The sequence below is a fragment of the Perissodus microlepis genome, chromosome 16, assembly GCF_051167445.1.
Source record: "Perissodus microlepis isolate ML-2025 ecotype Zambia chromosome 16, ASM5116744v1, whole genome shotgun sequence".
Taxonomy (NCBI): Eukaryota; Metazoa; Chordata; class Actinopteri; order Cichliformes; family Cichlidae; genus Perissodus; species Perissodus microlepis.
The window spans coordinates 33522089-33539232 of NC_140476.1; the positions used below are offsets into that span (position 1 = coordinate 33522089).

General features: G+C 43.0%; 1 protein-coding gene across 1 annotated transcript in view; it reads right to left on the minus strand.

Moving 5' to 3' along the window:
• Positions 1-5076, minus strand: part of cntnap5a (contactin associated protein family member 5a) — a 137106-nt gene extending 132030 nt beyond the window's left edge. The window contains exon 1 of the mRNA XM_084907935.1: positions 4538-5076. Coding sequence (XP_084764061.1) covers positions 4538-4610 — 73 coding nt within the window. The 5' untranslated portion in view covers positions 4611-5076. The remainder of the gene's footprint in view (positions 1-4537) is intronic.
• Between the last annotated feature and the right edge of the window lie 12068 nt (positions 5077-17144).

Sequence of the window (17144 nt, forward strand, 5' to 3'; positions counted from 1 at the left end):
TTTGTGGCCTGTGTTTTTCCCATCCCATAGTGGGTTTTTTTCCCAGTATAGTATCAGGATACCCGATGAGTAAAAACTATAAATTCTTTCCATTAATTTCGTCAGCAGCTCTATCTAAAAATGTGTGGATGTGAACCTGTGGATGGGTTATTAACAGATGAAGACGACCTCAGAGTGTGTCTTCGCCCTCTGTTCCTCTCAGCAGGCACACGTGCAGCTGCTGCCATCATTTTTTATTCATTCAATAAATGCATGTTTGTAAATGAAACTTCAAATGAAATAACCCAGATTACAGCTAACCAAGGCTGTGATGACTGCCACAGCAGCTTCAGCCTGGTGCAGCTCTGTCTGCCAGTTTACTCATGAAAAAGCCTTCAAGTACATTCAGCCTGTCCTCTCTGCACACTGCCTGTAAACATCGAACACTAAACTGACAACAATACTGTCATTTTAAATATCATTAGGCCACCAGCACTCAACAACACGGACACTGATCACACACACTGACATCATCAGGCTTCTGATTGGCCCACATGTCTGTATAGTTAGGGTTATATAACCACCTCTTGCTTTGACACCTCTTAACACCAATTATTTTTTTGCATTTTTAAAGGAGTTGAAAGGTTGTGGTTTCCTAAGCATTAAGCCTAAAGTTCAGGACCGTCAACAGCCCCACCTGACCACAGAGTTCTGCACCACAGCAGCTGTAACACGAACACCAAGCAACGCTGAACTGCTGTATGCTCCCTGTTCATTTTTATTGAGCTTTAGCAGGTTGGAAAGTAGTTAATGAACTTCGGCTCCTACACATATAAACTGCAAACATTTTCAACATGATATTATGGTTCAGTCTTTCCATGACGCCCATGTGTGCGTCCTAGTCTGGTGAAAGTTTGCTAGCATGCTTACAGGAAATGCAGAAGAATGCTGGTGTTTATATGTTGTTCATGCTCACAGGAACATTTTCTTATTTTCTCTGCTTGGTAGCAAAAACAACCAAGGCATGAACCAAACACTGGTTATCTATGAAGCGCCTTGAGGCGACTTTTGTTGTGATTTGGCGCTATATAAATAAAATTGAATTGAATTGAATTGAATTGAAGATGTCGTACAAATGAACCTTGTGCAATAGCAGGACCGTGTTAATCTGCATGGTCAGCCAAATGTCCAGGTCACTAGTAAAACATATAAAGAGCCGCACACAGATACAGCTTTATCTCAGCTGATGTATAAATGTGCTTTGAGTGGTCCACACCAGCCTTAGTCATTAAAACCCACAAAGCCAGCTGGGGAATTGTGCAGTGAGCTCGGTACATTTAAAAGAAAGCACTCAAGCCCTACATGATACACTGATAGCACTGATAGTGCTACTGGAGAACACGCTGTGGTTTCTTATTGTCAGCACATATTTCCACTACAGTCAATAAAACTCGATTTTTACTATAATAATAAAGTAAGTGTTATTTCCATATATTTGTGAATGGGTCCTGTTGCCTGTATCCAGCACTGTTGGACCAATGAGCCAATAACATAAAACCGAACGCGGGCATATCGCCGTGTCTTTGTGGAGCCAAAGGACGCACACACGGGCCTCTCAGAAGGAAATGGCTGCCATTAACTCTGTCACCTGATAAACCAGCGATGATGCATCTTTGTTCGCTTCCTCGTTTCCCAGCGGTAAATATGAGAGCAGCTCTTTGACCTCCAGGAGGAGCTCGCCATTTCATCAGGCCACATGTGTCAAACCTGATCGCAGGTCACGTTTGAAAACGCATCACTGTCACAGGTGACTAATGCAGCTGTCGTCTGAGCTCAGGTTCCCACCTTAACACAAACTGCTTAAATCCTGACACAAACCTCAAAGACAGACGAGCACATGAAACGACGGCGTGCCCGTGCTGAGTTCTTTCACTGCTGAAAATCACTTTTTACACTTTCAACATGACAAGAAAGGACGAGAAAGGTTAGGAAGCTCCTTTTTACACACCATCAACATATCAGTTTAAACAAAAGCTGCACTGACTCTGTTAGTTCTTAAGACACGTCACACTTTGTTAGGCTGCAGCTAAAAAACAGCTGATGGATTTATTCTAATAATCAGGAACACAGAAGCACATTATATAGATCCAAATCTAAATTATTGTGTAAGAAACTGACATTTGAATTGAAAGGGTTCATCTCTACATTCTGCCTGATAGAACGTGTGCATCTTCAAACAGAGGTTAGCATGTGAGGCTAAAGTTCAACACACAGTCTAAACATAATAATAATAATGTGGTCGTCCTCGCAGCTCTGACTGGAACCACAGAAGCTCCGCCCACCTGGCGTTCAAACTAGCATATTAAATTCACTTGCATAATTAAACATTTAAAACAGTTTTTGTGACATTTGTGAACGTTTTGTTTCCCAAACTGCAAAAAATGCAAAGCTGGAAAGTTATGAGACACAGTGCTGCTGTGGGGCTCAACAAGCACCGCCCACCCACAGCATCACATACTGTGTGCTGCAGTTGTTGTGAAGACAAAGACCCAAAGAAACAGACCAGTGAATGACTCAGCTTACTGTAATTAGCCCAATAAAGTCTGAGGATAATAAGTGAACAGCAGCAGGTAAACAGTGCAGAGTCACAACATTTGCCTTGTTTTTATATTTGTAACAAACAGGTAAATGGTAGCAGCAGGCTAATTACATGCATCACCCAGGTAAACAGGTGTATCTGCCTCTAAACAAATAGCTTAAAGAAATATTTAGGGCCAGAATGAATTATTATAGGCATGAAATAACAGAGAACAAGAACCAGCTGGACTTTAGATAGAGAGGCTGACGTCGTCTTAGTGCCCTGAGTTATAATTTTGGTTGACATCAGTGGGAGCTGTGGAATAACTGCACGGACCGAGCAGGCTCATTACTAAAGGTTCATGCTCAGCAGGTCCCTGATGGTTTCCTCTGTTTCCAGTTGGACAATAGATAACTGTTGTTCCATATCTGTCAGAGCTGAACTCACTAAGGGCACCCACAGGCCATCGCATTTCATGTGTAGGACATGGAAACATGTTTGTTTTAAATAAACAGATTTATACGAGCAGCCGTGCTTTTGTTTGTTTTGGTTGGCAACATTCAAAAGAATATTTCTGGTTTGTGGTTTAAGACAAAATCTTTGTCTGTTTGGATTCTGCTGAATTTGAACTCCACTAGTTCAAACCTTCAGTTTGGATAACTTCAGACTGTGCTCACTGACTAGAACAGTTCCAGCTACTTCACTGTTAAAACAAACATTGGTGTGTGCAACAGCTTCTGTACAGAACGACCAATGCAAAGGACACGAGCCAAAGCAGGTGAGTAGATAAATGAGACACAGGCATGCAGGAGTAAACCTGCACCAGGGCCCTTAAACATCTGGGTTCACTGCTGGTCAGTCCTATGTCCTCTTATGTTGCCAGGTTGGATTGTTGCCACATGAAAATATAAAGAATTAACTCTTATTTTTATTTCAGGAAATCAAAGTGACCATCTTACATTTACTGTAAAGCCACCGATGAAAGCCAGTTACACAGCTACTGTACGTTTACCATGTAACACAGATTTGTATCTGTTTCTGTTGAAGTTGGTGTGAGACATCACAACGATCATCGTGAAGGACACACATTGTGATGCTGTTGAATTGCACATTATGGGACTTTATAATATTTTAACCTCCTTGATTTGCACTTTGTCATTGAGAGAATTCCACAGTCCACTGAGATGCTGGATCACAAACTCTGAGAATTAATGCTCAAGGCCTTTAAAAAAAAAAAAATGCTTGTTTTTATCCAACCATGAAAACAACGATGGTCAGTTTACTGTAGAAACGAAGGACAGCACAAGTCCTTCATCCTGGGATCAAAACAATTAATTTTGCTTTTACAAAACTCGGATAGGCGGTCGATAGCCAATCGAGATTTTTAGGACTATTACTGGACGCAGTAATGCAGGTAAAAACAAACGGCGTCAAATCACGGCGTAAAAGTCTCTTTCTGGAGTGAAAGCTTTTGCGGGGTGTAAGAGGGGCTTGTACGTAGGAGTCGACCAATACCAGCAGCCGTCTGAGCAGCACATCTGTGGCCAGTCAGCACTTCTGGCTCCCCAACACACATCAGCAAAACACGACCCGAGACTGAGACTCGTAAAAATCCCACATGAAAGCGCCAACTAAGGACGAGCTCGGCCACTCCGCAGCGCATCTGCCTCGAACCAAAGGAAACGAACCTGTTCGCATGACCTTCATCGTGCAGTTCGTTCAAAGCAAAACCTCAGCCAGGAGACATCAACAACTTGTTTATGTGCTCGAAAGCAAAAAGTGAAGTGAGGAGAGCCGACACCAGCACAGCGGTGCCGCACAATAATCACGACGCTGCTTCTGCAACAATAGGAAGGCTCAGCTACGAGGCGCGCGTAAAACTCCGCCGGTCGGAGCAGCCCCTGATTCAGGCGCGCCGCCAGCTGTCCGCCCGCAGAGCAGAGGCGCAGACAGGTGAGCGCACTAAGGTGAAACACTTACAGTGAGTGGCGGCGGATGCTCCGCTAAAGACGCTCAGCGTGTAAAGGGTAACCATCGGCAGCAGCAAAACCATTTTCTCAGCTGTAGTGCGCTATTATCCGTGAGTCCGCAGAGAGCAACGCAGGACGGCGGCTCCTCCTCGGTCCTCCGGCTTGGAGGGATAGCAGAGGTCTGATGTGAAGGAGCAAACCGCTCCCACGATAGCACTCCCTCACTGCGAGGTACAGCCCACCCCCGCTCCCCTCTCTGCCTCTCTCTCTCTCTTTGTCGGGTTCACATTTTATTGCCAGAGCAGAGCACTGCGATGCCCGAGCGCTGCTATAAAAACACAGAACAATAGCAAAGATCCGCAGAGAAAAACCGCAATCGCTGCTGTATTTCGCTCCGTGTGTTCAGACATCATAAAATAACACACTTTGCAGCCTGCTGATGACTTCATTCCACCGCACAGCAAAAGCTGCTGTGGACGTTTCCAGAAAACACGGGGTTCAAGACTCAAGTCCCACGCACTTACTTCAGCACCGATGAAAAACGTTTGGACATGGCTGTGTGGGAAATATGAACCATTCCACGCGGAATAAACAGTCACTGTCACAGGAGATACTTAGCATACATGTTACTTTGTTTCATCGCAACAAAATATTGGATTTTACTTAATACCTCATTTATTTTATTGTATTTACTTTGACTTAAGATTATATTTGTTTTGTCAAGTTGAATTTTATTTGACTGAGTCTATACCAGGATATTATTTAGACCATTTTGTTACAGATTCTCCTGTCGTCCATCTTTAAAGCGCTAGACAAACGTTCAAATAACTTATTAGGAAGAATATAGTTTATTTATTTATTTTTATTAACACTGTAGCTCTTTCACAGTTGATCTTTGGTCGATTGCTGTTGTTTCATTCGTTTTAGTCCAGTCCTTGTACACAACCATTTCTTAAAGGAGTGTTTTTTTCATACTGACCTATGAGTCCATCTTAAAAAGATCCCTCAACTCAAGAGATGAACCAGTTTGTGTCTACATGTCAGTGACATTGTCACTAACAGATTTTGATCCAGCATGTAAAAACAACATCAGCATAGCATCTCAAACACACTGCCAATGCAGTAAAAGCAAAGCTCATAGAAGATCACATTATGGACTTTTGCACTTTTATTTCTACCTGCTCAGCTAGTATTTACACGAACATCTACAGGCAGCTGTGACAATCAGCCAGCAACCAAAGCTTTCACTACGAGCTTTTCAGTGCAGCCAGCAACCTCCAGACACCAGAACAATCAAGTCAGGAAATACACGTTTCTGTAGCAGCTGGTGATTATTAGGGCTGGGTATCGTCACTGATTTCTAGAATCGATTCAATTCCGATTCACAAGGTCCCGATTCGATTCAATTCGATTCAATTCGATTTGAATCTGGGAAATTTTGACAGCCAGAAATATTATAATTCAGATCAGCACATTTACACATTTTTGTATCTATAAAAAGGAAGCTGACACACGCAAAACTTTATCAAAGGTGTGAGCATCACAGCAGAGGCCTTTGTGTCAAAGTAGCTGAAGATAAAACACAGAAAAACATGAAGGTGATTTTCCTGGCCTGGGATTTTATAAAAATGTTCTGCAGTACATCAAAAACGAAAGAAAACCATTAATCAACATATGAACGTTACCTCTGAAGTTACAGCGGTTTTATTAGAGACATGGCTAAGCTTTTGCATTTTGCATAATTTAAAAAAAATTAAATTTGTTCAGTATTGAACAGCAGAAATTAGGTTTTCTTTTCGGAAGCATATAAAACGGAAAAAAAAAACGTCAGCCGACAGCCTGTAAACAACGGTAGACTTGTGCATAACAAGCAAGCGAATAATGAAGAAAACAGATTTTTAGACGGGAAACTGCTGTTGAAGAGAGAGAGAGAGAGAGAGAGCTGTGCATCGTGGTCGAAGCAAAACAGTAAAAGTCAGAGTGAATCCATGACGATGTTTATGTGAAGCATAGTTTGGATCTTCTTTTGTTGCTGGTTCGATCAATATTGTTTGGAGAGACATCAAACTAACAGCTTTAGAATCAGCGCATAAAGGGAACACAAAGCGCGGACCGCCGACAGATCAGAATCAGCGAGCTGTCGGCTTTCAGCCCCGACGTGAGAAAGGCGACATCTCACTGATTCTGATCCGCGGGTTTTGTCTTTGTGCAGAATCGTGTACCTGCTCTCATTCACTGTCTTAGCTGTTTGGTGGTTGTTGAAATTTTGTGAGATTTCACCAGAGATTCTGGCATTGCGGGCAAAATAAATTTATATTAAAAAATCAATTCGGGATTTTAATGAATCGATTTTAATCGATAAATCGATTATAAAAACCCACCCCTAGTGATCATGTCACATCCAACATGGTGGAGAGCTCTTGATCAATGTGCACATGATATGATGTGAAAAACCTCTGTAGTGATAATAATAATAATGCAGAAACACATGTAATTATATTTATGTTTGGAATTCTGAGGTTTTCACCTGTCAAATATCAGTTAATGTTAGCCTACAAGCTAAACTGATACCCAGCATAGCAGCGATCCAGGGAAACATGGCTGCCTTCTTCGTCAGTGATGTCAGTAGTGAGGTTTGTTTGTCATTTTGTTCTTTGGAGTCCGTGTTTTTGCTGCCAGCAAGTTATTTGTTATTAACTGACTGTGTTCCTGAGCAGGTTTGCTTTTTGTTCATGCTGGGAGTGGAAGACGAGCAGGCACATTCGTTAAACTACATAGAACACTATTAATAAACTGTGTGAATGCATTCATGCACCCAGCGTGTATGTACAGTCGAATGCAGGAAGCTGTTTGGAATACACAATGACTGAACTCTCATTGTGAAGCTAGCTATTAGAATTGTGGTGCCGTGATATATGTAGTACATTTTTAATGACATTATATTTCATTAAAAAGTTATGATATTCCAGTCAGGAGAATAATATTCTATTATATTCGGCTATATTTATTCCCGATGTCTTTACTAATGATGTTACTAATGATGTTTTTTAAAGTCCTGCACGGTTGGCGTGCAGCATTCATACGTGTGCACTGACAATAAAGAACTATTCTATTCTATATTCTACTCTGTTGTGGAGTAGTACAGATTTAGCCTCTGGACATGTAAAACAGCATACGGTATAGTTGCTACTACTAACAGCACTATTACACCTTTATAAACTGTGATGATAACAGCAGATCAGGTCACGTGCACAGGATTAACCTCTGTGAGGTAAAGCGTAACACTTACATGTGATGGTAGAGATTTGGAGGCCACGCTCGTTAAAAGTTCATTTGTTGCTATGGTCAAAGGAGCTTGCAAAGAAAAGCGTCTGGACTTCTTTAAGTTACTTGAAGACGTTTCACCTCTCATCCGAGAAGCTTCTTCAGTTCTAAGGTCAAATGGTGGAGAGTCCCAGATATAAACCTAGTGGGAGTTTCCCCCCACAGAGGGACAAAAGGACCCCCTGATGATCCTCTAATCGCCTGAGCCAAGGTGTGAAACTGGGTGTGGGTCCCAATCAGCCAGAGTTTCGGGTGTGTTCATTGTGAAACCTGGCCCCACCTTATCATGCGAATTCCTGAGGTCAGATGGCCCAGGATGTGAGTGGGCGTTAAGGCGTCTGGGAAGGGATCTCAAAACTGGATTATAGATGGCAGAGAGTTGGTGTCGTAAGCCCCGCCTCTGTTCAAAGATGGTCGCTCACAGTGGACATAGATGCTTCTTTCACTCCTCTTTCAAACCATCTGTCCTCTCTGTCCAAAATGTGAACATTGGCATCCTCGAAAGAGTGTCCTTTATCCTTAAGATGCAGATGGACTGCTGAGTCTTGTCCTGTGGAGGTGGCTCTTCTGTGTTGTGCCATGCGCTTGTGAAGTGGCTGTTTGGTCTCTCCAATGTAGAGGTCTGGGCATTCCTCGCTGCACTGTACAGCATACACCACATTGTTAAGTCTGTGTTTTGGCGTTTTGTCTTTTGGGTGAACCAGTTAAAAGTTCATTTGTTGCTATGGTCAAAGGAGCTTGCAAAGAAAAGCGTCTGGACTTCTTTAAGTTACTTGAAGACGTTTCACCAGTTAACTGGTTCACCCTGAAAGACAAAACGCCAAAACACAGACTTAACAATGTGGTGTATGCTGTACAGTGCAGCGAGGAATGCCCAGACCTCTACATTGGAGAGACCAAACAGCCACTTCACAAGCGCATGGCACAACACAGAAGAGCCACCTCCACAGGACAAGACTCAGCAGTCCATCTGCATCTTAAGGATAAAGGACACTCTTTCAAGGATGCCAATGTTCACATTTTGGACAGAGAGGACAGATGGTTTGAAAGAGGAGTGAAAGAAGCCATCTATGTCCACTGTGAGCGACCATCTTTGAACAGAGGCGGGGGTTTACGACACCAACTCTCTGCCATCTATAATCCAGTTTTGAGATCCCTTCCCAGACGCCTTAACGCCCACTCACATCCTGGGCCATCTGACCTCAGGAATTCGCTTGATAAGGTGGGGCCAGGTTTCACAATGAACACACCCGAAACTCTGGCTGATTGGGACCCACACCCAGTTTCACACCTTGGCTCAGGCGATTAGAGGATCATCAGGGGGTCCTTTGTCCCTCTGTGGGGGGAAACTCCCACTAGGTTTATATCTGGGACTCTCCACCATTTGACCTTAGAACTGAAGAAGCTTCTCGGATGAGAGGTGAAACGTCTTCAAGTAACTTAAAGAAGTCCAGACGCTTTTCTTTGCAAGCTCCTTTGACTACGATGACCTGGATGACTGAGAACCTTCACAGACATTTGTTGCTATGGTTGCTTCTCCCCCATCTAAACCTTTTGTTCTGCTCTGAGAGTGTGTCATACTGTGGCAGTCTGACTTTTATTTTGTTAAAGACCTTGATTCTTCATGCAGGCTGCAGTTCATCATTGTGTTCTGTCGCTACATCGTGCTGCTGGCAGCACTGACTCAGTCTGTTTTCTCAAAGTTGCCAGGTTTTTCTGTGACAACTTGTCTCAATGGCCAATTTGTGGTCACTCAGCCTTTTTGGAATAATGTCCCTGATTGTTCATGCTGCCCAGTTAATCTGCCACTCTATATTGGCTGTTCTGTGCTAAACCAGAGCTGAAGTGTGGGCTCCGTGCTCAGTGCGCGCACTTTCTTTGGCTTTGATTTGCTGGTCAGAGGCTGAAAGGCTGGTTTAGGAGAATTCTCTCTGTTTTCTTCTCCTCGTACCACCGAGCTCTTGTGTTTTTCACTTTATTTATTTGGTGATGAATGTCATATAAAACAACGTATGAACCTTAGCTAAATTTCAGTGCCTTTTTCTTAAATAGGCTGTGATGAAACATGCATAAAACAAAGCGTAGGATGGGAAGCAGAGCTTTCAGCTATCAGGCTACTCTCCTGTGGAATCAGCTTCCAATTTGGGTTGTGGAGAACGGCATCCTCTCTGCTTTATTTATTTATGTATTTTTTCCATTCGTTATTTTGTCTCTTTGACAGCATAAAAGATGAACAGGAATGGGACGGAGACGTAAAAACACACATCGGGGTAGTTCTCAAACATTTAAGTCGAGGTCTTTATATAGTGTCCATTTCCACCAGTTCCATTTGAAGGCATCCAGTTTGGTTCGTCATAGAAACTTCAGCTTATCTCCTCCATTATTTCACTTTCAGCGACTCCTTTTTCAGCCAGTTCTTGTGATAACTTTCTTCACAGCCACAGTCATTATTTAAAACATGTAGATGTTCTCTTTTTTAATCATACCTTCTGGGATCAGACCAAGGTGTAAGACCTGTGGATCCCTGGGAAGTTCACACTGACAAAGTCCGTCTATCAGCTCGGCAACATCTGACCAGCATGGTTGTAGTTTATCACATGACCCACAGACGTGTAGGTGATTGGCCTTAATGTGACCTCATTCTCTGCAACATTGTTGTTTTGCTTTAACTTGAGTTTATTATCGACGCTGAGAGCTGAAACTGGTCGATGTGACTCACAGTAATCTTTGTTCCTGCCTTCTTCTGGAACCACAGAGATGACGTCTTCGCTCCACGAGGGAACAGTAAAGACCAGATTTCCTGTTCACAGACCTTATGCCACTCGTCTGGGAGGCTGCCACTCCCGGGGCTTCTGTTTGTCTTCAGTTTGCTAACAGCGTTGTCCAGTTCATTCTTACTTGTTGGAGATGTTAAAGCTTGGCTCAGGTTTGTGTCCACTGTTGGAAGGTCTAATTTCAGCAAATAGCTTTGGATTATTGTCACATATGAATGAGTTGGTGGAGTGGACAGCATCTCATAGCAACTTTTAAAGATAGTTTGAATCGTCTCTGAGTCCAGTGTTAATTTATTAGCAGATGAGTCTCTAATTTTATACATTGAGTGTTTAATTCTTTGTGCTCTAAGAATTTTTATTGCCTTTGATCCTGATTCATAAAATGTTTGTTTCGTGAATCCCATTTTCTTTTCCAGTTCTTCACGGTTTTCTGTGCTGATTTGTTTCTTATAATCCCTCACTATGGTCTGTTTGGTGTTGCCTTTCTAGTTCCCTCAACTGCTTTTGTAAGTTGTCATATTTGAGTCCTTCGTTTTTAATATAAGATGTTCTAGAAGTGAGGCTACGGCTCATTACAGGCTTAACTGTATCCCAGACTATTGTAGCTGCCACCTCATCATCTTTGTTTAAATTAACACACTCTTGAATTTCTCTCTTTATTTCTTGAACTATTGTTGTTTTGTTCAAAAAATGTTCAGTCTCCGTTGGGTCTCTTGTTTTAAGTCTTCCAGGTGAATAGTGCTATGATCTGATAGGTCAGCTGTCCCAGGTGCACAGTCTAAGACCCTCTGTCTATCTGTATGTTCATCAGGAAATAGTCACCTTGTGAGTTGCATAGTGATGTGTAAATTCCTTCCCCCTGTATAGAAATCCGTCCACACCTCAAATAAATGTTCCTTTATGAAGTTTTCCATGTTTTAGAGACGTTGTGCCTGTGCTGTCTAATGCAGTTTAATCAAATATTCCAGTCTCCTGCACAGACCAACATACCCTCCCTCAAGGAGATTATTTGATCAAAAACAAGCCTGAGACATTTGAGGTCTCTCTCTGGAGGTGTGCATACATCGAATAGGGTGACCACAGCACATTGATTCTGCCTTTAACAATGACATATCTACCATCTTTATCGATTTCCCCTTTCATCACTTCAAAAAGGACGTTAGATATTAGTGTAATGACCCCTCCCTCTGCTACTCTTACACGAACTGTAGAAAGAGTTTATAAAGCCTGGCTTTTCACCTTCTCATCTTCATTTTTTGACAGGTTGACCTGTTTCAGTTCTACAGTGACTTACAAGCCCATTAACATTGCAAGACACTACATGAACCTTATGGGACATGATCATGAAAGTACCAGTCACCCCTATAAAAACAAAGAGTCCAGAACTGTAATAGAACATCTAACATGGAAGAAGAACAAACAATACCATGAACTCCAGCGTTGGGGCAGAGAACGTGACCCTGCTGGGTCGTGGGGAAAGCCTGTCGTAGAGACAGGGCCCGGAGGAGGCTAGTGATGAAGCAAGCACCATCCTATGTGTCCAGCATTCTGCTCCCATAGTCATTGTGAGAGGCTCCTTTGGAATCTCTGGAGTTTTTCTTTGGCTCTCCCTGCAGCTGTAGATCAACCTTCCTTCTGGCTCTTTTCCTGCCAGTCTAGTAGCTCCTTCAGTAAATAATCAGGCCCCATCTTATCTTAATGACCTTGTAGTACCATATCACCCTATTAGAGCACTTGGCTCTCGCTCTGCAGGCCTACTTGTTGTTCCTAGAGTATTTAAAAGTAGAATGGGAGGCAGAGCCTTCAGTTTTCAGGCCCCTCTTCTGTGGAACCAGCTTCCAGTTTGGATTCAGGAGACAGACACTATCTCTACTTTTAAGATTAGGCTTAAAACTTTCCTTTTTGCTAAAGCATATAGTTAGGGCTGGACCAGGTGACCCTGAATCCTCCCTTAGTTATGCTGCAATAGACGTAGGCTGCCGGGGGATTCCCATGATGCACTGAGTTTTTCCTTTCCAGTCACCTTTCTCACTCACTATGTATTAATAGACCTCTCTGCATTGAATCATATCTGTTATTAACCTCTGTCTCTCTTCCACAGCATGTCTTTTATCCTGTCTTCCTTCTCTCACCCCAACCGGTCGCAGCAGATGGCCCCGCCCCTCCCTGAGCCTGGTTCTGCCGGAGGTTTCTTCCTGTTAAAAGGGAGTTTTTCCTTCCCACTGTCGCCAAAGTGCTTGCTCATAGGGGGTCATATGATTGTTGGGTTTTTCTCTGTATCTATGAAGCGCCTTGAGGCGACTTTTGTTGTGATTTGGCGCTATATAAATAAAATTGAATTGAATTGAATTGAATTCAGTCGGGTCGCGGCCGAGTCATCCTCCTCCCTCAGGGCGGGTACCACCACACTGAAGCCAGGTGTCTTTAGTTCCAGCCCTGCTTCATGTGCCCTGCTGTAGGTTCTGTTGTTCCAGTGGATTCTCATATTAGTGTATGGAGTCTGGAAATGAATGTCTTTTTCTCTTATGGCTTTCTTTATCCCACTGCATTCTCTGCGTTTTGGAATAATCTCTGTAGCTGTATTTTCCCCTTTTTCCAAGCCTCCCTAACCACCAGTTCATTAGTTGCAAACTCCTGAAAGTAGACTAAGGGGGCGCGGAGGGGCCTCGGGTCTTGGTTTAGGGGCAAGGGAGCAGTGGCCCGCTGAATTTTTAGATCGACATCCGCAGTTATTGGTAATTCACGCTTTAAAAGCTCCAACACAAAGCGTACAGCAGAACGTCTCTCTTCGCCTTCAGGCACTCCAAAGATGAGGATGTTATTTCTGCTAGACCTGGACTCCAGGTCCATGAGTTTCTGCTGCATCTTCTTCTCCTGTATGGCTGCTGTCAGAGCTTCAGAAACCTCAACTGCCCATCCCTCCACCCACGCCAAGCGAACCTCCATCTCCATCCATTCAGCTCCTGTACTTCCTCAGTGAGGATATCCAGCTTCCTGCTCTTCTCTCGACGTATGGAATCGCCGTTGTCCCCTTTGAGGTTGGACCTCAGGTCTTTCAGAAGGTCGCTCGGTGTTACTCGGTAGCCTTGGAGAGTCAGCTTGTGGTGCTGCTTCACTGGCTTTCGATGCTGATTTTCTCAGGATATTTTGGCATCGTTTGTTTATAATATTTGGCTCTTGTGCTTCTGTTTGCCTTTTTCGTTGTATCGTTTTTCCCCTTTTACGTCGGTAACGAGTTTTTAATATAAGACTATTGAATGGATCACCTCGTCCACACATCTGTCTGCTCCATCTGTTAATCCAAGTCCATTTATGTATTTGAATGAGCCCTGAAACGTTTCTTTTTGATAAAGCTTATTATTGGGGCTAATGCTGAACCAGCTGTCAGGTTTGCTGCTGTAAGCAGCTGGGACGTCCCCTGATAAACTTCTTCTTCACTCCTTCCTTTGACTCCTCGTGTGTTTATATGCCACTTCTGCGTGTCATTAACTTTTGTCTCCTGTAGTTTGTGTTTTATCTTTTTTGTTGTTGTGCTCTCTCTGTGCTCTCCTTTTTATCTTCTCTTTACTCTTGTTTCCAAGAAGGGCCTCTTCCTCCCCTAACCTGGTTCTGCTGGAGGTCTCTTCCTGTTAAAACGGCGTTCTTTGCTATGGGTGACTGTGTGATCGAGCCTCTAATATTGTGCTGTACGATATATACAGGGAGTGCAGAATTATTAGGCAAATGAGTATTTTGTCCACTTCATCCTCTTCATGCATGTTGTCTTACTCCAAGCTGTATAGGCTCGAAAGCCTACTACCAATTAAGCATATTAGGTGATGTGCATCTCTGTAATGAGAAGGGGTGTGGTCTAATGACATCAACACCCTATATCAGGTGTGCATAATTATTAGGCAACTTCCTTTCCTTTGGCAAAATGGGTCAAAAGAAGGACTTGACAGGCTCAGAAAAGTCAAAAATAGTGAGATATCTTGCAGAGGGATGCAGCAGTCTCAAAATTGCAAAGCTTCTGAAGCGTGATCATCGAACAATCAAGCGTTTCATTCAAAATAGTCAACAGGGTCACAAGAAGCGTGTGGAAAAACCAAGGCGCAAAATAACTGCCCATGAACTGAGAAAAGTCAAGCGTGCAGCTGCCAAGATGCCACTTGCCACCAGTTTGGCCATATTTCAGAGCTGCAACATCACTGGAGTGCCCAAAAGCACAAGGTGTGCAATACTCAGAGACATGGCCAAGGTAAGAAAGGCTGAAAGACGACCACCACTGAACAAGACACACAAGCTGAAACGTCAAGGCTGGGCCAAGAAATATCTCAAGACTGGTTTTTCTAAGGTTTTATGGACTGATGACATGAGAGTGAGTCTTGATGGGCCAGATGGATGGGCCCGTGGCTGGATTGGTAAAGGGCAGAGAGCTCCAGTCCGACTCAGACGCCAGCAAGGTGGAGGTGGAGTACTGGTTTGGGCTGGTATCATCAAAGATGAGCTTGTGGGGCCTTTTCGGGTTGAGGATGGAGTCAAGCTCAACTCCCAGTCCTACTGCCAGTTTCTGGAAGACACCTTCTTCAAGCAGTGGTACAGGAAGAAGTCTGCATCCTTCAAGAAAAACATGATTTTCATGCAGGACAATGCTCCATCACACGCGTCCAAGTACTCCACAGCGTGGCTGGCAAGAAAGGGTATAAAAGAAGAAAAACTAATGACATGGCCTCCTTGTTCACCTGATCTGAACCCCATTGAGAACCTGTGGTCCATCATCAAATGTGAGATTTACAAGGAGGGAAAACAGTACACCTCTCTGAACAGTGTCTGGGAGGCTGTGGTTGCTGCTGCACGCAATGTTGATGGTGAACAGATCAAAACACTGACAGAATCCATGGATGGCAGGCTTTTGAGTGTCCTTGCAAAGAAAGGTGGCTATATTGGTCGCTGATTTGTTTTTGTTTTGTTTTTGAATGTCAGAAATGTATATTTGTGAATGTGGAGATGTTATATTGGTTTCACTGGTAAAAATAAATAATTGAAATGGGTATATATTTGTTTTTTGTTAAGTTGCCTAATAATTATGCACAGTAATAGTCACCTGCACACACAGATATCCCCCTAAAATAGCTAAAACTAAAAACAAACTAAAAACTACTTCCAAAAACATTCAGCTTTGATATTAATGAGTTTTTTGGGTTCATTGAGAACATGGTTGTTGTTCAATAATAAAATTATTCCTCAAAAATACAACTTGCCTAATAATTCTGCACTCCCTGTAACAAACGAAATATCCCTCTCTAAGCTGGTCTCAGCACAGGTTAGTGTGGCAAATGTGATTTTAAGCATTTTTCATATTTTTCTGATTTCAGTGAAACCACAGAAAATGCCACAGTATGATGTGTACGATTCATTCATATAATGACCTTCTGCTCACCAGAGACTTTTCCTCCTGTCTCGAAGGCTCTGAATTTAAACAATTTATCGACTTTCCCACTCACTCTAAAGGACACACCCTGGACTTGGTCTGCTGTTCTGGTCTTACTCCCTCGAATCTTTCTGCTACTGAAATCCCCATAACTGACCACTTCCTCCTTTCATTTAACCTCACTCTCTGCTGCTCTTCTACCAAGCCAACCCGTCTCATCTCGTTCCGCAACATCAAGAACATTGATATGGACATTCTCACTACCAGTTTGGACAATGTTCAGATTCCGGACTTCTATTCTACTCCTGATGATTTGTTGTTATATTATAATAATTGTCTACGCACTGTCCTTGATTCTCTGGCTCCTGTAAAAACCCACTCTGTTTCCTTCGCTCGCTCTGCTCCCTGGTTTACCTCTGACCTCCGAGCTCTGAAGGCCAAAGCTCGGCAGCTAGAGCGTAAATATAAGAAATCTGGTTTAACTGTTGATTCAGAAATCTATAAATACCACGTACTTCAGTATAAAGACTCCATCAACAAGGCCAAACAAAGCTTCTACTCTGGTATTATCAGTTCTTATGAGGGTAATGCAAGGACTCTGTTTTCAGTTCTCAACAAACTAATTCAACCCCCCAACGCTTTACCACCGCACTTCTATTCCTCTGAAACCTGCAACTCCTTGATGCTGTTCTGGACTAAAATCAATAACATCCACCAGCAACTCAGATCAAATGTTGTGTCTACGCCCTCTCCAGAACCTTTTCTCCTTTTTGAGCCGTTTTCCACTTTTCATCTTCCTGATTTATCTGATATTTCCGAGTTAATATGTAAATCAAAGCCTGCCACATGTCATCTTGACCCCATGCCCACGGGGCTTGTGAAATCCTGCCTCTCTTCTTTACTCCCACTCATCTCTGCTATCATTCACTCTTCTCTCACCACCGGTATCGTTCCCTCCTTATTGAAGACTGCTCTAGTCACTCCTATACTGAAAAAACCTTCTTTAGATCCTAACAACTTTAACAACCTCCGTCCGATTTCCAATCTACCCTTCATTTCTAAGATACTCGAAAAAGTGGTTGCAGCTCAACTTCATTTACACCTGGTTA